Source organism: Spermophilus citellus (genome assembly GCF_964194105.1).
Source record: "Spermophilus citellus genome assembly, chromosome: 10".
Classification (NCBI taxonomy): domain Eukaryota; kingdom Metazoa; phylum Chordata; class Mammalia; order Rodentia; family Sciuridae; genus Spermophilus; species Spermophilus citellus.
The window spans coordinates 112,128,307-112,152,755 of NC_138197.1; the positions used below are offsets into that span (position 1 = coordinate 112,128,307).

General features: G+C 38.9%; 1 protein-coding gene across 2 annotated transcripts in view; it reads right to left on the reverse strand.

The window, feature by feature from the left end:
• Positions 1-24,251, reverse strand: part of FGD6 (FYVE, RhoGEF and PH domain containing 6) — a 111,610-nt gene extending 87,359 nt beyond the window's left edge. For both annotated transcript variants that reach the window (XM_081309293.1, XM_081309292.1), the window contains exons 1-2: positions 23,942-24,251; positions 15,898-18,310 (exon numbers count right to left, since the gene is read on the reverse strand). In XM_081309293.1, the coding sequence (XP_081165419.1) occupies positions 15,898-18,310; positions 23,942-23,957 (2,429 nt within the window). In that variant the 5' untranslated portion in view covers positions 23,958-24,251. The remainder of the gene's footprint in view (positions 1-15,897; positions 18,311-23,941) is intronic.
• Between the last annotated feature and the right edge of the window lie 198 nt (positions 24,252-24,449).

Below are 24,449 nucleotides of genomic sequence, written 5' to 3' on the forward strand. Positions count from 1 at the left end.
TCCTGTGCATTCTGTAGTCTAGTCAGTGGGACACTAGTTTACTCAAAATGCAGCTGGATTCTGACCTCACAAGTAAAAGCAATATTTAACCTTACCACTATTTGCTCAGATGTGATCACCTAATTTGTGCCAGGTATCTGCTGGGGCCAAGGATACAAAGGTGCTTGTAATCTCTCACAATATTTATTCTTAGAGATATTTTTTTTTGCAGGGAGAGCAGGGGAAGATTAACAAGTGTTAGAACAGAATGATGAGTTAGTAGTGCTATGCAGTAGTAAAAGCCCAAGGAAAGGGGTGATTTGTTCTGCTGGATATGTAATAAAATCATACAGTAAATGTAATCTATTACTTTTATTATGCTATGAACAGCATATGTCAGGCGACATGTTATGGAAGGGACAGGGGACAAAAATATACAAAAATTCACTGCCTCATTCACTCTTTTAATAAATTTTTACTAAGCAGCTATTATGTGTCAGGCATAATAGGTACTGTGAATAAAGCAACTCATGCAGGCAGTATTTTAGGAGAGATTCATGATCAAATAGATAATATACTAAAGGGAACAGCAAGTTTGACAAAGAAAATTAGAACTGGACAAATGGATAGAGAGAAACAAAATGGATGTAGGGGTATTTCTGATACTTTTCCTACATTTGAAGGGGAGATTGACACAAAAGGTTGACATCTGAGATAAGTTTAGAGGGATGAGAAATAGCATCATCCTTAGGCACAAGACATCTTCATGCATTGTTTAGAAGGGCTTCTTGGGCAGTGGAACAAAGCTATGGAAGGGAATGGGGTGTTTAGGAATGTGGTCAGTTTTTGTTTGTTTTTTGTTTTTGGTACTGAAGATTGAATCCAGCGACACTTTGCCCCTAAATTTTTATTTTGAGACAGGGTCTTGCTAAATTGCTGAGGCTAGTCTGGATGGAACCTGCAATACTCCTGCCACAGCCTCCCAAATTACTGGGATTACAGGCATGCACTACCATGCCTGGTGTAGTTACTTTTTGTAATAAGTTTCTGGTTAAGTGCATAATAAGATTATGAGATTGGGATGGCAGAGTGTGGCCAGGCCATAAAAAATCCTAACTACAGAGTTAGAATTTTATTTTCTAGGGACTGGGACACCAAAAGATGCTTAATACAAAGTAATTCTTTAAAAAACAAAAAAACAAAACAAGACTTGTTAGTAGAAAATAGGCAAAAGAAATAGCAGTGGTGCAAGCCTGTATCTCAGCAGCTCAGGAGGCTGAGGCAGGAGGACTGTGAGTTCAAAGTCAGCCTCAGTAACTAGCGAGGCCCTAAGCAACTTAGTGAGACACTGTCTTTAAATAAAAAAATAAAATAAAAAGGGGTGGGGATGTGGCTCAGCGGTAAGCACCTCTGGGTTGAATCCTTGGTACCAAAAAAAAAAAAAAGAAAGAAAGAAAGAAAAAAAAAAGAAAAAAAAAGCAGAGGGCTGTGCAAGTACCTCTGAGGAAAAACACTTCTTGGCTTAGGCTCCGGGTTCAATCCCCAGGATGGGGACGGCAGGTAGGGATGGGGTGGGGGGTGAGGAGAAAGAGATTTTCACCCAAAAGAATATACAGATGGCACATATTCACATGAAAAGATGTTCAACATCATTAACCATCAAGGAAATGCAAATGAAAGCCACAATGGGATTTCATTACACACCTATCTGAATCTATAAAATAAATAACAGTGACAAACACCAAGTGCTGGTAAGGATGCAAGACACTGGAAAACAGTTTGGCAGTTTCTCATAAAACTAAACATGCAATTACCACACAACCCTCAAATACACTGGTGGACATTTATCCCAGGGAAATGAAAATGTACTGTCACACAAGAATCTGAATACAGATGTTAATTACAGCCTTATTTGTAAGAGTTAAACATTGGAAACTGCCTGGATATCTTTTAACTAGAATAACACAGGGCAATAAAAAGGAAAGAATTATTGATATATACAACTTGGGTACACCTACAGGGAATCATGCTGAATGCAAAGAGCCAATCCCAAAAGATTATGTCCCACACCATTCCATTTTTTTTTTATAACATTTGTTGGTGGTGATGAATCATTCATTATCTTGGCTGTGGAGGTAAATACAAGAACATACACTTGTGATAAAATCAAGTAGAACTGAATACATGCACACACATTTGAACAAGAGTACAAACAGAGAAATCAGTGGACTGTATCAATGTGAACCCATCATGTCCTGCTGGCCTACACATGGGACACATATAAAAACCTATAAAATCTTACAAGTTTATACCTATAAACTTGCTTAATTTAAGTCTTGATAGGTGTCCTATGTACAGGATAATGGGATATAAATACCCTTGTTGTGATGTTTTTCTAGGTTTTACAAAATGTTACCATTGAGAGAAACAAGCTAAAGTGTACTTAGCTTCCCCCTGTGTTATTTTCACTGCATGTGAATCTATAATTGTATCAACAAATTTTTTTCATTAAAAACAATAAACAACCAGATTGTAAATTCTTTCTGAGTACGAACTGCGCTCAACATCTCTGACTTGTAGGCTACATTTCCAAATATTGAGAGCAGCCTGAGATAAGGTCATAATACAAGGTAATTATTGGTTTCTGATATACCTGAGAGAAAATTAAGTTTATTAACTTTCATAAAAGTAAAAAATATACATTTTAAATAAAATATACATTTTACTATAAATTCTACATACAAGTTACTATGTAAATTCTATGAAATAAAATCTAAAAATCCAGCTATCTGTGAAATGCAAATGAAATCCACAATTACCTAGGGAATAAAATCACCTGAAAAGATCCCCACTGGCAGTTAAAATGTCACTACAAATCTGAGACCTTTGAAATCAACTGTCACTAGGCAGGAGTCTCTGGGCAGCAGAGCCATGGAATCCTGGCAGATTGAGGCCACAGGATTTCACCAGGTCTTGGGAGCAGAATCCCATCATGGTCCCTTTTCCATCCTTTGTTTTAATATGTGAAATGGGGGAAGACAAGAGGCAGCAAGCAAGTGATGTAAGGCTGTGGAACACACCTGTGTCCACACCTATAGACTAAACACTGCAAGCCTGTACTTACAGTCTTTAATAAGCAGACTCCTGACCACCAGGCCAACTGGGTAGCTATTTCTGGGTAAATATTAATTTGGATTAAACTGAAATAAAGTATTACAAATTTATTAAAATTCGGAATTATAGGATATTATTAATCAAATACAGTTTGAGTACTTTCACACACTGGTATCAATTTTTTTTTTTTTGGGGGGGGGGTCAAAGGATGAAATCCAGGGCACTCTACCACTGAGTTATGTCCCCAGCCCCTTTTATTTTCTTATTTAAAGACAGGGTCTTGCTAAGTTGCTAAGGCTGGCCTCAAACCTGTGATCCTCCTGCGTTGCTGGGACTATACGCGTGCACTATCATGCATGGCTTGGAAACAAACATTGAGAGCCAAGTAGAGGTCTTATCCAGCTTCCTTTTAGAGAAACCTGTTATAACCAGCACAGTAATTAATTTATGTAAATACAGTGTAAAAATATCCATTGGAGTGTGCACAGAAGGAATTTAAATATACTTCCTATCATATAGTTGGCAGTTTTTAAAACGACAGAAAACAAGTTCAGCTGAGTCTAGGCGAGAGGTTTACAGGGACAAGTTAAAAGTCACAAAGGGACAAAGGATGACTGAACTTCTTCCCTCCTGACTGATGAACTGTGTTAATCCACCTTCACTAAGCCAGTTTGTGTGTCTGATAAGCAGTGGGGAGGGGGTAGGTAACAAGGGGACATCTCAATCAGAAGGAGATTCAGCAATCCTCCTAGGGAACAGGGCCAGTGATGGGCATGTACATCAGCAGTTTCAGCAACAGAGCTAACAGTATCCAGGAACTTCTCTCCACCTATAGCCCAACTGTGTGTGTGCCTTCCGCCAGTGTCCAGGTCTTACCCTCTTATAATTCAAAGTCTCTAGAAAGAGTACCTCCACTAAGAAGTCCTCAGTTCAGTAGTGACAGTGTATCATCTGCCTCTCTGGGGAAAAAAAACTCCTAATATTCATTTAAGTCCACAAATTTTTTCACTAAGATAACAAGGATATTACCTTATTATAAAAGCTCTTTTAACCTTACAAAACTATTTACTTTGGGAATCTATAAATAGTGATTAATCATTAAGGTGTTTTAGAAGTCAAAAAGAACTTGACAGAGTGTGAAATGAGGAGCAGAAATAACAGATAAAAAAGCAATCCTCAGAGCTGGGCACAGTGGTGCATGCCTATAATCCTAGTGCTGGGGAGGCTGAGGCAGGAGGATTGGGAGTTCAGCAACAGTGAGGGACTAAGCAACTCAGTGGGACCCTGTCTCTAAATAAAATACAAAATAGGGCTGGGGATGTGGCTCAGTGGTAGAGTGCCCCTAAGTTCAATCCCTAGTACCCCCCCATCTCCAAAAAGCAATCCTCATGTAAATCAGTGGGGAAATGTGAGACATGCATAATCCTTTCCATGTCACTAATGTCCACATGCAACTAGTAATGACAGAAGGCACATTTAACTTGCTTGAGAGGTGACCATCACTAAATGGACCAAATGCAAATATGCCAGCCTTTGAAACACCTGTTGCCCGACCATCAGAATTTTTCCAATCAATGAGCTCTTCTTGCATGAAAAATCTGGGGTCTCTGAAAATGTTACCAGTGTCTATTCACATCTCTGCAGGTGTCTCTCTTCTTTCCCTCTACATAGTGAACAAACTGGAAACAGATATATATTCCCCATCATGTCTCCTGGGTAGAAAACTCAGAGAACACTACAAATATTAAATATAATAAAAGAAAATAATGTCAAAACCATGGCTCACAGCAAAGAATAAAATGATCATGCTCTGATTTTAAAACTTGTCTCAGAATCTGAATTCTTGGTATTTTACTCAGTTTATCTGCATTATCTATGTGTCCTTGGCAAGTTTCTTAACTTGATAAAGTTTTTATTTCCTCCTCTGTGAAAGAAAAATTATAAAATCTATCTTACAGGGCAGCAGGAACTAAGGAATACATGCAAGAGCTGCTAGCATAACCCTTGGCATACCACAGATATTAAGTAAATAGTAGCTGCTGCTATCATATACTAAATCCATGCTATTTGACACGAACAGCACTCCCAATCTTTGGTAGTGTCTAGTTGAAAGACTTTTAGTGAGGTGGAGAAAAAACTGGATTGATAGGAAGTCAAACAGTTTGGTCAGGAAAGTTGTGTCAACATATATACTAGTGGTAGCATCAGACATTTGTAAATCTAGTTTGGTGGCATGAGGGGACTGAGGAAGGAGGAACACTGGAACCCAAGAGTTTGAGAGACCAGCCTGGGCAACATAGTGAGACACTACTTCTCAAAAAGCAAAAACAAACAAGAAACAAAAACCAGGTGTTGTGGTGCACACCTGGATGACAGGGTAGGATCACTTGAACCCAGGGGCTCAAGACAAGCCTGAGCAACAGAGCAACACCCTTGTCCCCAAAACGAGACAAAATCAGGGCTGGCGATGTAGTTCAGTGGTAGAACACCTGCATAACATGAATAAGGTCTTGGGTTCAGGCTCTAGCAGCTGGGATTTGGGGGTTAGGGGATCCGGGAAGAAAAAAGAAAAGAAAAGCAAGAGTCCTCAGAGGTTGGGTATAGTTCAGTGTAGAGCATGTGCTTAGCATGTGCAAAGCCATGGGATCAATCTCAGGGGAAAAAAAGAAAGGGTGTGTGTGGGGGGGAAGATACTTGTTTGCTCAAAGTTTAACTAAGCATAGTTTGAATATTCAGCTCCCTGAAATCACCATATAAAACACTGAAGCCACATAATTCTGTGTTCCTGTGCAGCTGTGTGCAGCTCTTCTGCCTGCTAGAAGTAACAATACTTGTTACAACCCAAGAGAAAAGGATAATGAGGCAAGTAAACCTGGGTCTTTGCAGTGCCTAAGATCCCCTGAGTCTTCTAAACCCTGCTGATTCTCTCTGCAATGCTTCCCCAGCAGGAGAAGAGACAAGACCATGTTGTGAAGACCATGCTGTGAAGCTCCATGTTGGAACCCTGGTTTTGCAATTTCCCATCTCTGTGGTGGGGAAAGCCAATTATTCTTGCAGAGCTTTGGCTTCATCAGCAAATTAAGAGGCTGGGCTGGATGCTTTGTAATGACCCCTTTAGTTCTAAAATCAAGACATTCTATGAGCATATTCAACCTAAAGCCATTACAAGATATACTTGAGTTTCCAAACTTTTCAAACCAGTTAATTAAAAAAAGGGGGGGCCCTATTTATGTTACCTTACCCCCAAATTTCTAAAAGACTAAGATTTCTGAAATTTGCCATGAAATAAATCATATCTGGATATGTGATCAATCTCATCACTGTCGTCCTTTCCTCATCTCTCCCATCACCTAACTGGGGCGGTAGAACAGACTGTGTTTAAGCCTGGGGTTTTTAGTGGAGATATTAAAAGAAAAATTAAGTGGTGAAAAAGCTATTCATTTAAATTGAAATATCTTGTAATCCCTGTGACTCAGGAGGCTGAGGCAGGAGGATCTCAAGTTTAAGATGAGTTTCAGTGCTGGGGATATAGCTCAGTTGTAGAGTGCTTGCCTCACATGCCTAAGGCCCTGGGTTCAATCCCCAGCACCAAAAAAAAAAAAAAAAAAAAAAAAAAAAAAAAAAAAAGATCAGCTTCAATAACTTAGTGAGATCTTGTCTCAAAATTTAAAAAATTTTTATAAAGGCTGGGAATGTTGCTCAGTGGTCAAGTGAGATGGGTTCAATTTTTGGTATAAATGAATAAATAGAAACTCTCTTTACTTCTGACTGCTAATATATTAAAAAACCAACACAGCCAGGCATGGTGGCACATGCCAGTCTGTAATCCCAGTGGCTTAGGAGGCTGAGGCAGGAGGATCCTGTGTTCAAAGCCAACCTCAGTGATTTACCAAGCCCCTAAGCATCTCATCAAGACCCAGTCTCTAAATAAAATATAAAAAAGGACTGGGATTGTGGCTCAGTGGTTAAGCACCCCTGCATTCAATCCCTGGTACAAAAACAAAAACAAAAACAAAAAACAACCCATAGCTAGTTGTGGTGGTACAGGCCTGTAATCCCAGTGGATTGGGACGCTGACGCAGGAGGATGGAGAGTTCAAAGCCAGTCTCAGCAAAAGCAAGGTGCTAAGCAACTCAGTGAGACCCTGCCTCTAAATAAAATACAAAATAGGACTGGGGATTGTGGCTCAGTGGTAGAGTGCCCCTGAGTTGAATCCCTAGCACGCACCCACCAAAAAAAAAAAAAAAAAAAAAAACAAAACAAAAAAAAAAACCCTAAAGATAAGAGAAAAAGGTACAAATTATTTCTTTTCTACATTGTATCTACTTTCCTGGACTTGAATTATAGTTGCCAAAAAAATAAAAAATAAAAATTGGAACTATTTTTAAGATTTAAAAAACCACCCAAACCAAGCTATTCCAAGAGTATTAAAAACCAAATCTTGGACTGGGATTGTGGCTCAGTGGTAGAGCGCTTATCTCACATGTGCAAAGTACTGGGTTCAATCCTCAGCACTACATAAAATAATAATAATAATAATAATAATAATAAATAAACAAAATAAAATTATTAAAAAAAAAACAAATCTATCTGTAATCCTAGTGGCTTGGGAGGCCTATACAGGAGGATCACCAGTTCAAAGCCAACTTCAGCAACAGCAAGGTACTAAGCAACTTAGTGAGACCCTGTCTCTAAATAAAATACAAAATAGGGCTGGGGATATGGCTCAGTGGTTGAGTGCCCCTGAGTTCAATACCCAGGACGGATAAATAAATAAATATATAAATAAAATCCAAATCTATTCTTTAATTTGTAACATTTCAAATCTAAATATGCCAAGTATTTCCACTGATAGAAATGTCATCAAGAGGCTAACTTAAAAAAAAAAAAAAGATCTCACTAGAATTTACTGTTTTCAACTAAATCCACATGACCTAAAAGAACAAGCAGTTTACACCATTTCAAACACAAAAATGACTAAATGTGTTTGTTTTCCTTTTTTATTTTTATCCAAACATTCAGGGGAAACTGATTTTCTTTGTTCAGTGTTTATTATTTCACCTTTCCTGCAGCAGAAACCAAAATACTTTATAAATGGGACAATCTGTTAAACAGACCCTTGAAGATTAGGGCTCAAGACTACTGATCCTGTACATTTCCACGATCGTCCATTTCCATGAAGTCACTTTAACAACACGACTCATTTATGTATAAGAGGGTATAACAACACCCAATACAGCTTTACTCCAATTCGCACTTACTTAGAACAAAAAGAGATCTATAACATATGCAAACCAGCAAGGCTGAGAAATCTGGGAAAGAGAGCTGCAGAAGACAGCTGTTTTTCCTGGAAATACTATCATGGTACTTTACCACCCCATTGCTAGTCTGTTTGGCCACCCCTGTTTTTACAGCTACAATGACACATTATCTGTGCCCAATGTCAAAACTACTTACAAATACATTTGTTTTTCCTACAGAGATCTACAAATACAATTAAACCAAACCACCAAAGTAGTTTTTCCATACCACCCAGAAGACACTAGGCAATTCCATTCTTGAACTTAACTTTGAAACTCATGCTTTTTAAAAGTTAGTACTTCCCACACCCAAAATGTGTTATTTTGCAAACTGCTCTTTGTACCTAATATAGCTTCAAAAAAGTATTAAAATAAATAAATTGATATACAGATGTCTAGTTTTCTTTTTTAATGCAAAATCCCTTCTCTAAATACCAAATTTATCTATGCAATTCCAGGAAAAGATGATGCATTTAAAAGAAATGTCTAAAGAACATAGAAAGTTTACAAAAGTAATTTACAAGCACAGGCATTACTCAGGAATACCTGATATATGAATATCAAACAGGAGCCTAGGTCCGGAATTCCCCTGAGCCACCTGGAAAATTTTCCAGTCAAAGGTCATCTTCCCCACCTTCATCTGTTCTGTTCCCCATTAGTACTTCCCTCCTCAACACACTAACCTTTTCCAGCATTGCAGAGTCATAAAATCTATTTCTTTTATTGCTATTACATTATTGACAGAGTCTCATTTCCTATCACTTTCTGTTGCGTTTTTCACATAGAAGGCTAGAACCCAACTCCTATTCACTGTTTTGTTTTTTATTTACTGTCAACATGCATCCTGATTTCCAAACATCCTAATTTTAATCCATTCACAGATTGGTCAATTGTCTGATTATCTTTATGTATCAGGTGCTTATCAGAATTGCAAATGCTTAGGAGTGGCCCTTTGGTCACCCTTGCCTCATCTGCCTTTCCCCAAAAAGTTCATACTGGGACTATTTCTTCAGCAAATAGGCAAGATTTCCATTTTTCAAAGCAGTTTCTGTCTCACTACTGTAATTAATTCTAATTTTATGAAAAAAAATCATCATATCCTTGGCCAAATTATAAGATTAAAAATTTAATAAGAACCCAGCAATGGAAAACTTATCAATTAGCTATGAAGATAACAATGCCACCTCTCTGCCACCCCCACTTAAATGTGAAAATTTCATCTACCTCAAAAAAATGCACTGTTACCAATCAGGACAGAAGATGTATGTATGTACACTCACGAACACACTCTTTTAACTCTGCCTACAAATACACCTCTAGTTGCACAAAGCGGCACTCTGGCATATAAAAATAAATATCTGATAAAATATCATTTATCTGCTTTGGCAGGAAATAATACTGAAGCCATAGAGCTGGCTAAATACTATAATTTAACTAATTAATAATATTTGAAAGGAAAAAAGAGATGCTTTATTGACAAGAAATAAAACTAGAGGCCTCTAGCTGCAGTTTCCGGGTAAGTGTATAAACAAGCAGATTTGCCAAAACTGTGTGGCTATGATTCTAACACAAGAAACAAAAAGTTAAAGAGGCATACAAATTTTTGATATTTCCTGAGCTGATGCTGAAAATAACTTAACAGGAAAGGGCTGCTGTTGAGATATATTTGTCCCAACCCCCACCTCTTTGCTGTGTATAATCTTATCTGTGCTGTGACAACATCGAGAAATTGCTCATTAGGGCTCTCAACTTATCCTTCAAACATTATATTAAAATCCAACAATACCACCAGATGGTAAACGCAACCAGAGAGAGATGTCTTCTAGACCAGGTCTGATGATTAAAGTACAAATGCCCTAACAGGATTGGACATGCTGGTAATGCCATTTGGCAGCACTTCAAGCCCAGGCTCATTTGTAACAGAGAGAGAAACACTTGGTTCTTTCCTTCATCAGAGATAAGAGTATGCAGGTCAATGAAAAAGAAATGATTCTGAGATTTAGTTATTTTAAATTCTGTTTCTTAAAGAAGACCAAAAGATAAATGCAAACCTGTGGAAGGATGGGGACTTCTGGGCACAGTTCCAAGGAACAGTAATCCACATTTCTGATTCAACTTCCTCTCTCCATGTGCTCTGCTTTCTCCCCCAAGAGCACCACTAAAGTGCTCTTACCACAGTTAAAAAACAGCCTAAGTGCCAAGTCTAATCCCATCCATTTTAAAAGCCTTGATTCAAGTGTCACTACCCTCTGTAAAGCTTTCTTTTATACCCTGTTCCAGTGTACAACTCACATAAGTACAACTCGGAGAAAGCTTGGATTTATAAAACCCCAGTGTGTTATAACAGATGCCTTACTGGGAGCAGACACCCGTTCTCACCTTTGAATGTACAGTGCTTGACACCTGGTCACTATCTTTAAAATAAATAAGCTGAGTGCTTGCTAGGTTACTCAGGAAACCTAATCACCATACTTTTTCTTCGAAGTGCTTAGCACAATACACAGGAAAAACCTGGAATGTTTCCAGGAAAAGTTTTTTTTTCTCTACCAAGTCAAGAAATCTGCCTCGATTTCAAAAGAAAAATTCTAACATTTGGACATTATTATTTTGCTGATTTGTCTATCCACCTTTAATATCAACCACTCAAAGTTTAGGAACCTTCCTATGAAAATCAAACTCTCTGAAATAAAAGTGGTAGTAAACAAAAACTCCTCACCTGCACATGAGTAAACTAGAAATGTCCATTGCTTGCTAGGTATTTCAGTTTTATGATATTTGAAACATTTGGGGGAAGAGGTCTCATAAATATATAGCACAGTGGAATACTCCAGAGAGCTCACAATCTGACTTCCAACAAAACTGCCTCTGAGACCCCAGCGCAGTGACCAAATGATAAACTATCTGGAAACACCCATTGCTTCTACAGCCATGAGACCGCTCCTTCGACTCCTTTCACCTTCAGATGGGGCTGTTAGTCCTTCCCCACTCTGGGCTTCTGGATACATCTGCTTTACCCCACCCAAAGTCCTCCCCCATTTCTTCTTCTCACTCTTGTCTAGGGTCAGAAATTTAATTAGCAGAACTTTTTAGTCAGCAAAGGAGAAGTGGGAAGGAAAGAGAGAAGGGCTCTGGATTATAAAAGAAAAGGAGGTAAAGAAATCCTTTGCTTACTAGTTTCCAATCACCCCACCCTTCCTTCTCCTTTTCACTCCCCAAGCCTTAACAATCTTCTCCAGCAAGCCCAGCCCCCAATTTCCTCATTCTTCTTTGGTCACCTCACCCTTTGCCAAACCCTGCAGCCTCAGACCTGTGGATCTGTCCTCTGAGATGTCAGGTGCTCACTCCATCCTGGCCAGCACTCCAGACTGAGCCCCAGCCTGCAACACAGTGGAGCACACAAAAGGGCCAAGAAAATTCCCCTGGGGGCAGGCTCTGACAGTGAAGATTAATATAACCTGGGGCTAAACTGGGACCTTCACCACCATTTCCAAAACTTTATTCCGGAAATACACTGTCTCTAATTGACGTGAGTTTTTAGAATACCAACAAATTTAGAACTGGGGACTCACTACCATTATTCCTAATAAACGATAAGCTGTTGGATTTATGACACATCTATATTTTAAAGACAATGACCCAACCTTGCCAAATGTCTGTTTACTCATCCAGAATTATTATTTTTTAAAATATGTAGCTAGTGATTCTTTGATCCAGCACCCTAGGCAAGACCTAGACTCTCCTCCTCGAAGGCTGAGAAAATGTTAGAGATACTCTGCCAATGACTATAGCATAAAAATCTTATGAAAAAATGGAAATGAACCCTGTTAAGATTTTAGAATTCCAGGCAGCATGTTGGATTTTGGATTAATTATTGCAAGGCACAGGTCTATGTTTACAGCACCCAGACTTCCATATAGGATTCCCATTTGAATCATTTTCTGCTCACCTGAAATATATGCCCTGCATATATTTATTTTATTTTCAGGTGTCCTCCTTATGAAGACTTGGATTTGGCTTTCTCTTGATTATTCAAGAGAAATAATGTTGTTCACAAAAGGAAAGATCTCCCAGGCAATACTGCTGAATGAAGGCTTTTGATTCAGCTGGCACATTTTAGAAGTCTCAAAATCTGTTTAGGGCTCCCTGCTCCAGGCCTAAACAAAAACCTCTAGGGAAGCAAAATTCAAAAGCAGAGCTCTCTCACCCTTTACCAGGCTGCCTGCAACCTGTCCAAAACCGCCCTCAGTGTCCTGCGGCCTCCAGAAAGACCCCCCCTGTATGAATGAATGCCTGCCCAATTGCACTGGCTGGCAGTGTATACTCACCCCTTCAACCTGGTTCCCCCCAATTCAGCAGCAAGGCCCTAAGCCAGGCCTTGAAATAAGAAGCAAGCCGGTCAAAGAACAAGTTTCAGAAGTGAAGAACCTGTGTCACAGCTAAAGCTAAGCCCTTGAGACTTAAACCCAAGGGCCCACAGGACACTTATCCCAAGGGTAAAACCTCCAATTTCAAGAAAGAAGTTTAGCTCAGCCAAGAGTAACAGTATATGTGGAGAGCAGGTTGGGCTCAGCTGAGTCACTCTGTGAGTAGAGAACAGTAGTTTTCAGGTTGTGCTTGAACCTTGATTACTCCATTTTGTAAAGCAGTAGTTTGCCATAAGCTACTCCATTTTGAGTTTAAGTGCTAAGGTGGAATGACCCTACACTTTGTACAAGTGAACAACCCATCATCTGCCTGGCACAATCATAAGGAATAAACTATAAGTAAATTAACTGTGCTAATAAGAATGACCACCTGTGAACTCATGGATGCATGGATGTATCAAACTCAAATTGGATTAACCAGGCCCATGACCTTATTGATCACACCAGTCCACCAAATGATGCAACTCCCTCATTAGAGACCCACAAATGGATGTTCTTCACATCCTGAGAACAGACATGTTGGCAATGGGACTCTATCACCTAGTCACCCATCACAAGTCTTGCCCAGGAAAATCACCACAGTGACAATCTCCGAATCTCTGTCCTTGGGTTTTGGGAGAGTATGACTTCTCCTGTGGGTAATGACCACATAAGTCCCACTATACTATGAAACTGCCCACCTCCAGAACTTGTCCTAGAATAAGTTCCTGCTTTGACAGCTCTGCACCCTGAGCAAGTTCTTTGGCTGCTTTCTAATCTTGCCTGACCACCTACAGTAACTCTGCTCTCTGCCTTTGCTCCCTTTCAGCCTTCTGAACTCCTATAGCTGCCTTAACCCTTTCTTAGCCTTTCTGTAACCTATAAATGTAAAATTGTATGAAGTGTAATATGTGACTTGAGTGTTACAGATACTAGAAATTAAGACTGGAATAAAGAAACCTGTGATTGCCAGGCTTATGATTTCCAAGTGACCCACAAGTATTCAGTGAACTACCACTGATGAAAGTGGTGTAGCCTATGAATTTATTGTTATTCAATTAATTCTGATATTGTGGAAAGGCACAAATGTGTTTGGTCTATGTTAATGACGGAGCACACTCAGGACAGTATATCTTAAAGAAACCAATAAAATTCATGACATACGCACAAACACATATGGAAATGCATGTTAAGAGAGGCCAATACCAAAAAAAAATTGCCCTGTAGAGAAAACATCAAGCATGAAAAAAGAGAAAAATTTAAAATAGATGGATAATTAACATCAGTTCTCTGTTGAAATATTTATGCCAAGGAAGAAGCTTTTGCCTAGGTACCAATGTGTAGGGAGTAGACTAATGTAAAAGCACAAACAAGCAAAAATGGGGTTAGATGAGAGAAAAATTAAGCAAGGGAGGTGAGGAGCTTTTCACGGGTAAAAGGAGAAAATAGAGGATGACGGGTAAAGAAATTAACACGAGAAAAGCATCTGGAAGTTGAAGCATCTAAAAACACTTTCATGATACACTGACTTGCTTGACAATTCAATGTGTTTGATTCACAAGCTAATGATCCCCCCTCCCCTTTATTAGCCCCCATTTGCTGGGTGGGACAGTCTTCCTATAAAAAGTATCACTTTAGGAGCTGAGTATTTATTTAAAAACCTGATGTTGGTGGCCTAAAAATAATGTGAAGACCTCAAAAGGGTCTGTGCTAGTCAACTTTTTGTCACTATGACCCAAAGATCTAACAAGAACAACTTAGAGGAGAAAAAGTTTATTTTGACCCCTCATTTTTAGAGGTCTCAGTTCATGATCAGCCAGTTCTTTCCCTCTGGGCTAGAGGTGAGGCAGAACATCATAACAAAAGGGCGTAGTGGAAGAAAGCTGCCCCGCTCCTGGAGGTCAGGAAGCAGAGGGGCAGTAAGGGGTCAGGGGCTACAGGGAAGAGGAACCTTTCTGGGACACACCTCAGTGACCCATTTCTTCCAGCCATACCCCACCTGCCAACAGTTGACCATCAGTCAGTCCATTCAAAATAGAATGGGCTGATTAGGTTACAGTTCTCATGACCCTCGTCATCTCACCACTGAATATTCCTGCTTAACACAGGAGCTTTGGGGGGCAGGGGGACACCTCACATCCAAACTAAAACAGTCTGTTTTTTGTTAAGCACAAATTGAACACTTATTTCCTTTGCCTCTTTTTTATTTGTTTTCTCCTACTGCCATCCCAGGTCTCCTGATCACCTACTGGACTCCTTGCTTGGCCTCATGGAAGATAAAAAGATATGACTAGAACCCTTCATGGAACTTAAAACTGAATGCGGAACATCAGACATACCAATAAAAAAATTATACCATAAGATAGACTCAGGTAAAGGTTATATGCTATAAGAATATCATAGCATAACTGAGGGTTCAGAATGGAAATCACACTTCCCATTAAGTAACTGTAGCTTTATGAAGTCAATGAGCTGAACCATCAAGGTTGGGCACAACTTTAGTAAGAAGGATAAAGTAGGTATTCCAAAGTTAGGAAGTGCATACACAAAAGTGAGAAAGAAAGACTAGTTATGTGTTTCCTGCATTCTCCCTAGGTCTGAGATTGGCAATTAGCCTTCAACAAGCAGAATAAGTAATCCTCAAAGAGCTATAACTTCTGCAAATATAGAGGTTTCATCTCTGAATATGCCCTGACAAGGACATCACAGGTAAATCAATGGATTTCAGTAACTTCAGATTCCCTATATTTAGCAAATAATCTTCACTGAATTAACCAATTTTCTGCCCTTGGTTCCCTGCTGTGACTTCCCTGCTACATCTTCTGAGCTGATGTTTGCAGGCTCTAGGAACTCTCTCTTCCAGGCCATCCTGGTAGTACTACATGGTTATTTAAATTCTTTGAATGAGCTACTAAATAAGTTACCCACTACAAACCTGCAACACAAATACCCATTCCTACTCTATGATATAAGGAGGCTGCACATGGAAATACATATACTTTCTAGATCAGTCCCTTGCTAAGTGATTTTCCCCACTGCATTCCTACTCATGGGGTTGTTGAAGGTTAACTACAATGATGAGTGCCAAAGTGCAACGTTACCTGAAACGCTGATGTCTGGGTCCAAGTTGCCACTGGCCATCTGGAGCTTCATATGGTTCTTCTACCTCATACACATTTGCATCAGTGTCCTCCCCATTGCAGGAATCCTGCCATTCCAACTCTCGAGTTTTCCCTACAGCCATAATAAATGGCAAATTTTCGTACTCTGGTATTTCCTCATAATGGCGTATATTTTCATATTCTGGAGCACAGCTGTTTGTAAGAGACCTGCAAACCACCTGACACGATGACTCCTTGGAGAGCATTTGGTCGTCTAAAGACTCAGCTCTCAGACCATTAGCTGTGCTGGTCTGGCCCCGTGACTTCTTCCTCTTCTTTTGAGATTCCAGGCTGTAATTATCTGCAGAATATGCCTTGATGGGTTTACTTCTCTTCTCTTCTCCCACCATGAGGTCATGCCAGTCACTTTCAGTCCCTTTCTGCTCCCCACAACTGCCTGTGTTTGTCTCTCCGAGCTGGCTACTCTTGGACCAAAACTTCTGAAAATCACTCTTCATGAAAGAGATGGACAGTTTCATATTGAGCCACTTCTTAAGAGAGGTTTTCTTTGGAGAATCTTTACAAGGCTTAGTGCACCTGTCCATATCCACAGCAGATAATGATTTTGCTCTAGGCTTGGTGAGGGAAGTGGGAGGCTCACTATGTGAGGATGTAGTAACAGACTTTAAGGATTCTGGGTTCCCTAAAAAGGGTAAAATAGGATGAGGTAATTTCCACACAGGCTTTTCTGAAGTTCGTTTAGGCATGTCAAAGGGGGATGACATACCATGGTTTGAGGCACACAAATGATTTCTTTCTAGAACCTTCTCTGAATTTTTTTCTTCATTTGAGGGATATGAACTTTTCTCCACAAGTTCCTCCGAGGCAGCCTTTTTAAGTACTCCTGCAGCAGGCAAGCTGTGTCTTTGAGGTTTTCTGGGGACAATTTTTGAGGAACTTTCCTCTTTTACTATAGATTCCTTTTGCATTTGAGGGACAGACACTCCCAAGTTACAGGCAGTAGGCAGATGTTCATTGTACGTTAATTTGAGTTGCTTTGGCAGGCTCAAAGATAGAGTACTGCATCTTATAAAACTGGTCCCTTGGTCCGTGGCAAGTGCCATGCTAGCACTGTCTACTGATGTACCATCAGAACTCAAATTAGAGTCTGTATCTAAAGAAAGTGCCACTTTTTCAGAGGAAGATGTTTCCTGACACATGGCTTGTGAATTGACTAAATCTTGACTGTCATCGTTGGAGTTGCTATTCAGTTCACTATTATTTCCTGGTTTCATTTTGTCCACCTGTTCTTGGTTACACAAAACATCCTGATGAAGAATACTGACTTTGTTGTTCTTCAAACTGTCCTCAATAAGACAAGACGAGCTGTTGTTGAAATTCTCTGGTTCTTCAGTACTTTCACTAGGAGTGTCTATATACTTTTGGCGTAACAGGCGAGCAGGACGTGTCTTTCTGGGCTTGGGAGTTGGAAATCTGGGGGTACATGGTACTAAATGAATTTCTAAGGGACCAAGGTCTTCAACTTCTGTTTTCTTACTAACTCCATCTGAAGATATAAAAGTATTCCTTTTACCATTTTCTAGAGCTTCTTGATCAGATGAATGAAAGTGACTATTGCTTTTTTCACTGCTGTCCTGACAAGTTTCAGGACTTTGAAACTCATCCCTAGGAAGCTGTACGTGGCAGTTGTGATGAACAGGAAGTTTTACAAAGCTCGACAGAGAAGGTGACAAATCTGCAAGTTCAATTCTGAGTTGTCTGTTGGAATTACAGCCACCATTCCTTTCTGGGTTGTCTGTGGATCTGTGCTTCTTCAGGGAACTTACAGGTGACATCTGTTGTGTTAAAACATCTTTGAGCTTTCCTTCTAGGATGCTTGCCTTTAAAACTACCCCACTCTGGTTCTTGTGTTTTTCACCACGAGAATCCCACCTACTCTTGGTTTTTATAGTCAAAGAGGACTCATCAATTTTACTATTTTGTAAATTTTCTTTCATTTCTAGGGGCTCTAAAACAAGCTGCTTTACATATGAATCTTCTCTATTCCCAAGCTTATGGACACACTCAGACCTGCAGGAACATATTGGTAAAATATAATCACTGCTCTGATCCTCAACATTTTTGCAATTAAAGTTGTCAGTGCTTTCAGGTAATTCCAGTTTATGCTCCTCCAGGTTCACAGAGATTGTTCCTGATGATGACTGCCCAACGTCTCGAACAGGTGAGCTCTTCAGAACTTTCGGTTTCGGTGCGATTGCCGGTTTGGTTTTCTTTGTTGATTGTGGACCACTAGCAATCACAATGTCAGGTTTAGGTGCAACGGGTGGAGGAGATGGCTTATTATTTGCTACCACAAACTTTGGCTTGGGGGCCACTGGTGGCTTCTTGATCTCTAGAAAGAAAAGAGTATAATTAAATCATAAAATAACCAAAGCACGAGACAATAGAGGATTATATTGGATAATACTTTTACTTCTATGAATGTACATGTTACTAGGCAGATTATATCACATTATGTAGAGTCAACATTACTTTTGAAGATTCCTTAAATTTCTAGTATATGTAGCTTTGGTATGTTGTATATTATTTAGTAGGTCCAATGCAGTTTTTCCTTCAATGTTGACACTAAATAAAATAATTGATTTCTTCTGTTAGAACCTATACACTAGTTTTCAGTTCATTTGCTGAGTGCTAAGAATTAAATTTGCCTACAGAATTCAACTCTTTAAGTTTCTCATATAAATAAGCCATAGTGTCTTTCTACCTTCATTTCATCAAGAATCTTTTTAGACTCTTCAGCAAATAGAAATCCCAAAACAATTTTAAATAAGAATACAGATATCAGAAATTTCTACCCTTAAAAAATGAAAATGAATTCTTTGGTATTATTTAAACTCATAATAAAGCTGACATTTCTCAGTACAAGTGTTACCAGTCAGGCATTTTCATTATATTCCTCTTGGAGCTTTGTTTTTTAAATATCCAGACATCATTTAGAGTCTCTGATGGTAGAGCTTGGACATCTGTATTTCTTCTCTATTTCATATGTGATTATGTTGTTCATTCTTCTTCTTCTTTTTCTTTTTTAGTTGTAGATGGGCACATACCTTTATTTATTAATTTTTATGGGGTGCTGGGGATCGAACTCAGTGCCTCACACCTGCCAGGCAAGCACTCTGTCACTGAGCCACAATCCCAGCCCTGTTGTTTGTTCTTTGTTAATAACCACTATTCTATTGCATTTAAAAAATCACCACAAGTTCTAGTGTAGCAATTCTTCCTCAACATTCCATATAAAGTATTTAATTATCACCTATTATAAAATGCTGGATTTGTGTAGACCTGTTCCTGGCATATAGGAACTTGATAATAGCTTTACACAAAAGACCTATTAAATAAAAAGGTATATAAAGACTGTATATCTGTATTTCTTAATTTTTTTAAAGATCTCCCACATAAACTGTCACTTATCAACCATATTTACCCAAGGAAACCTGAGGTGAAACATGTTTTATCTTGTACTTCTTATAATTATGCTTATTCCTTTACCAGGATTTAATACTTAATAAAAACCTTACTTATTAGGGAAAAAAATGTTTTCTTAAATATCTGTTGCACAGAACTACTGGACATTGTTAATTTACTTGAACACACAGAGGCTTTGATATTTCATTTTGTGTTGATTTTCTTTTCAACAAAGGAAATTAGTCACAACGTTTGGAAAAATATTACATGGAACTAAGTTAAAAAAAAAAAAAGTAGGGTACTCTACTTCCTTTTCCCAACCAGGAAAGAAATTCCCAAACCTCTAATACTATATGCACAACCAAGATTATACAATAACAGGTATCTTCTCACCCAATTTCTTGATATAATATTATCAAAATTAAGGAGGATAATGAATTTTCAAAATAATGAAAAATTCTACAGAGAGGATGGGGGTGTGTTTGCAATCCCAGAGACTGGGAGGCTGAAACAAAAGGATCTCATGTTCAAGGACAGCCTAGTCAACTTTGTAAAACCCTGTCTCAAAATAAATATAAAAACGGCTGGGGATATAGCTCTGTGGTAAAGCACCCCCAGGTTTGATCCCTAGTAAAGCAAATTCCCAAAGTAGGCAATTTTCATTTATCTGTTCAATAAGCATGTCATTATTCTTGAGGGTTTTTAAGGCAGAAAATAATTTTGCAAAACCCTTCAAAGTCTAGTGATAATGCTGACTGGTCTATTAAACTGTCAATCAATCAAGTTAAATCTTCAGAGAAAGTGTGAATTCCCAACCTCCTATCTTAAAAAGAAACAGACTATCATGTTGATTTCATTTCTGTCATCCTTGAAACATCCTACCTCTGGGATTTTTGATAGAATTCAAAAAATCATTTTACAAGATGAAAAGAGTTCTGGAGATGAGGCTACCCAACAATGTACTTAACATTTATTTCTGAATTGTATACTTATGAATGGTTATGATGATAAATTTATGTGTATTTTACCACAATTTAAAAAATAATCTCATCTAATTAATCTTTTACTTTTTGACCTTTACAGCCTTGTGAGAAGTTTCAGTGTAATTAACCAACCATTTTTGCTTTTTAGTTGAATCATTCTTTTAAAAAATCTCTGGTACCAATTTCAGTCTTTTCTTTGAGTCTTCTTCCAAGAGACATAAATTCTTATTCTCTCTTGGTGTCATAGAAATTAAATCAACCACATATGAGCTGAGGTTGATTTCCAAAAGTAGAGCTCAGCATTATGCTCCTTAAGCCCTTAATGTATACTCACTGAATTAAGCAAATACCTGTGAACTTGGGCTTAGCATTGTTGGTTACCTGTGTATTAAAGGGAGTCAATAATGTAACTCAGGAACTGGCTGACCTAATTGTGTGCTTTTGCAGAACTGGCTGCCTCAGTTTCTCTACTTTTAAGTGGGTGACTTGAAAGATCTATGAAGATTGTACTTCATAGATATCTACTTTGGAGAACGCTGATATGCTGTAGCCTCTTTGTCCCACGTTATTTTTCTTCAATACACCTTTGTCTGTCTTTGCCACTAGAAGGCAAGCTCCAGCAGGTTTCTACTTTCTCTTAGCTAACACATAAATATACTCATTATTATGTCTCAGTGACAGGAAATTCCTTAAAAAATAATCAATATTCATTTTAACCTCACATGATAGTTTGAAAAGTAAGTAGAATCAACCAATAGGATTAGTGAATAATTCCTTAAAATGATTAATAGAAACAAAGGTTCAACTATGTCACTGGTATTGCAATATACAAAATCTTTCATTATTATTTTTTTAATGGCTCTATTTTGAAAGAAACACAACTGGAAGAAACAAGACATTATAATATGGTGTGCCACAATATTAAACTCTTGAAATAAGCGCATAATGTTTGGAAATGAATTCAGCACCTTTGGATTTTAATACAGTATGAACAGTCAACCCCAAAGCTTCTTCAGAGCAATGTAGCAAATCTTTTATTTACACAGCTGTTTGGCTCCAGGGAAATATAAGGTAAGAAAGTGAAACACTAATACAATTTTACTATTACAAACAAACTTGTCTTCTGTTACACACAGATGGCTGTGGCTCACTTGCACTGTCTCTTGGCTACTGGATCAGATAAAATGCAAAGCACAGACATTAATGAGACAATAACTTGTACATGTTCAAAAAGATACAAGACATACACCAATAATTACTTCATCCTTTTCACATACTGCTTTGAATAATTCTAAACTCTATTGAGCATCAATTCTTCCATAGATGTAGAAAAGCAAAGCAAGCTCTTCTTCAGGATACATACAACTTGGATGTTCTACAACATTCCTCTATTTTCTTAAATTAAAACAACGCTCCCAAATGCAATAGATTAGATTCAAAACAAACACTCCTGCCTGCAAACTATAAATAACTTCCCTAAAATTTAACTATTATGCCAAAAAAGCACCACGTGTTTGCAGGTTAGCTTATAAGAACAATGTATATGTAGTTTTATAAGGATGGGATAGAATTAAACCCCAGCTCTCTTCCATAATCTAGACATAATAATAATAACAAATTTTATCAGAGGGTGAGCAAAAAAGTAGCCAATGCTTCTCAGAGAGCCATACCAAAAACCAACTAACTCAGCTATACACAGGAAGTGTTCCTCTTTCAAAAACACCACAAAAATGTCCGTGGATTTCTTTAATTCTAAAGTTGATCAAATATAAAAATAGCTTGCAGTACTTTAGGGTAATTCCAATGAAAGAATCATAAACTTTCAGACTGGGCCCTAGAAATCAAGTTTACATATATAAATGTCAAATGCTTCTGTACCTATTCACTATAAAGTATTAGGATTAAAATTGAACACTGATACCCATATGATGAATATTTTGAATATTTTTGACCCCACAAAGAAGGGAAGATCTATACATGGCCGGAAGGATTGTAAAATTGCTAAGCACCTTTAATTTAATTATATTGGTTCAGTCATTAAAGAAACCTTGACAAGGCACAGAAATTTAGGATGAAAATAATACAATATAAGCTTTCCTTAATAAATAAAAGAAAGCTTATAAATAATTACAATAGAGCTTTATGACATTTCTCATGTACGTTGCACATAACATCAAAAAGGAAAAAAATCCACAAAATCTTCTACAGAAATATTTCACTCCTTGGTTTCTTATTTCTATTGGCTAACTTCTTGCCTCGTTAGTTGTAATCTGATTATTCCTAGCAAACCAACACTCCAGTATATCTAGGCTTTAGAGATAATACAAATCAGAACATTTAGAGTGCTGTTTGACAGTTTCAGGTTGCAGGAATTTTAAACAAATGCCAAGAAAAGCAATCAGAATTTAACATGATACTTAGGTGCTGAATCTACAAATAACTTTTAGGGGAAGATTCAAACTATTTGATTATAAAATTTCTAATCTAAGTTTCTTTCAACATAGACAAAGGTAAAAAAAAAACCACTTAATACATTATTAAGTGGCTGGTTTTAAAATTAACCCATGTTCTTATGAAATGACTGTATCACCACTTTGGTAATTATTTTGTAAAATAAAACTTGTTCCTTAGAATGTTCAGCAATACATTGTCCACCATGGATCGAAAGCCACACAATGGTAAAATAGAGGCTTTGTCATTTGAATAAGGGGAAAAGTCTATAGGAAGCCGACAGAAAACAAGGCTTTGTTTACACTAAGCAGGTAGAACTATTGGGGAAAAAAAATCCCAAAAGAAATGGAGTGAAGATGAGTACAAAAATTTCCAGAGGCAATCCCACTGTACACTCAGGTTATCAGGAGTAAAACCAGGAGGACATGAGCAACAATATTTAAACCTCTTTTATAAGAAATGGAAAGGGTTTTCAGTCCACCCTAGGTTTAAAGCGACTCACCCTAGTGGCTCAGTTCAATACTCTGGGAACATTGCCCTTTCCTAGAATAAATGATTTCTTTTTTTTTTTTTTAAGAGAGAGTGAGAGAGAGAGAGAGAGAGAGAGAGAGAGAGAGAGAGAGAGAGAGAGAGAATTTTTTTTAATATTTATTTTTTAGTTCTCGGCGGACACAACATCTTTGTTGGTATGTGGTGCTGAGGATCGAACCCGGGCTGCACGCATGCCAGGCGAGCGCGCTACCGCTTGAGCCACAACCCCAGCCCATAAGTGATTTCTTAATAGGGGAACCTATGCTACCCTCCCACGCAAAAACAAAGTCACTCCAATTGTAGGAGAAAAGAGCAAATGCTCTCTTTCCATTGCGCGTTTCACCTGGAGTTAAGAGCCCCCAGCACAGGTCTCCCTTTGAAGAGAAGTCCCAAGAGGTCCAACAGCCCTCTCTGAAGGAAGGGACGAGTGAATCCAGCAGCAAACCCCATTCGCTTCGCAATTTGCCGGGATGCTAGGGAAAGGTGCAGGCCACGCGACTCTCCCACCCTATCGGAGAAAGTTGCCGGAGAGCTCCAGCTTGGAAAGCACTCCTTACAAACTTTCCAGCGACAGCGCGAGCGCGGCCACTTACCGGCGGCAGAAGTCATGATTTCCCAGAGCAGCTCGCCTCCCCGCTCGCGCCCCTCAATCCATGTTCCCCTTTCACTCCATTGTTTTCAGAGTTTGGGCAGAAGAGAAAAGCCCCCGCAGAGCCCACATTCTGTCCGGTGCCACCGCGGCGAAACCCGAGCGCCGCACAAAGGATGCAGCCGGCTCCAGCTACCCTACTGCGCTCCCGGGCGCGAGTCGCTGGTAGCAGGCGGGCGAGCACGAGCGCCGCCCTGCCGCGCTCCAGGCAGACGGCCAGGAGCGGGCACGAGCAGAACTCACCGCGGCTCCGCTGGCGCGCGCCCCTCTCAAACTCCAAAAAAAAAAAAATATATCAGTGCGGCGGGCGCCCCCTGTTAGTCGCGGCCGTAAAAGGCAGACAAAAGCCTCAGCGTCTTCCAATCGAAGAGCTATAACTTCATTCTGACCCCGCCCCCACGGTGACCCTCTGCACCAATAAGCGGACCGAAAAAGGGGGCGTGAGCTGCGAG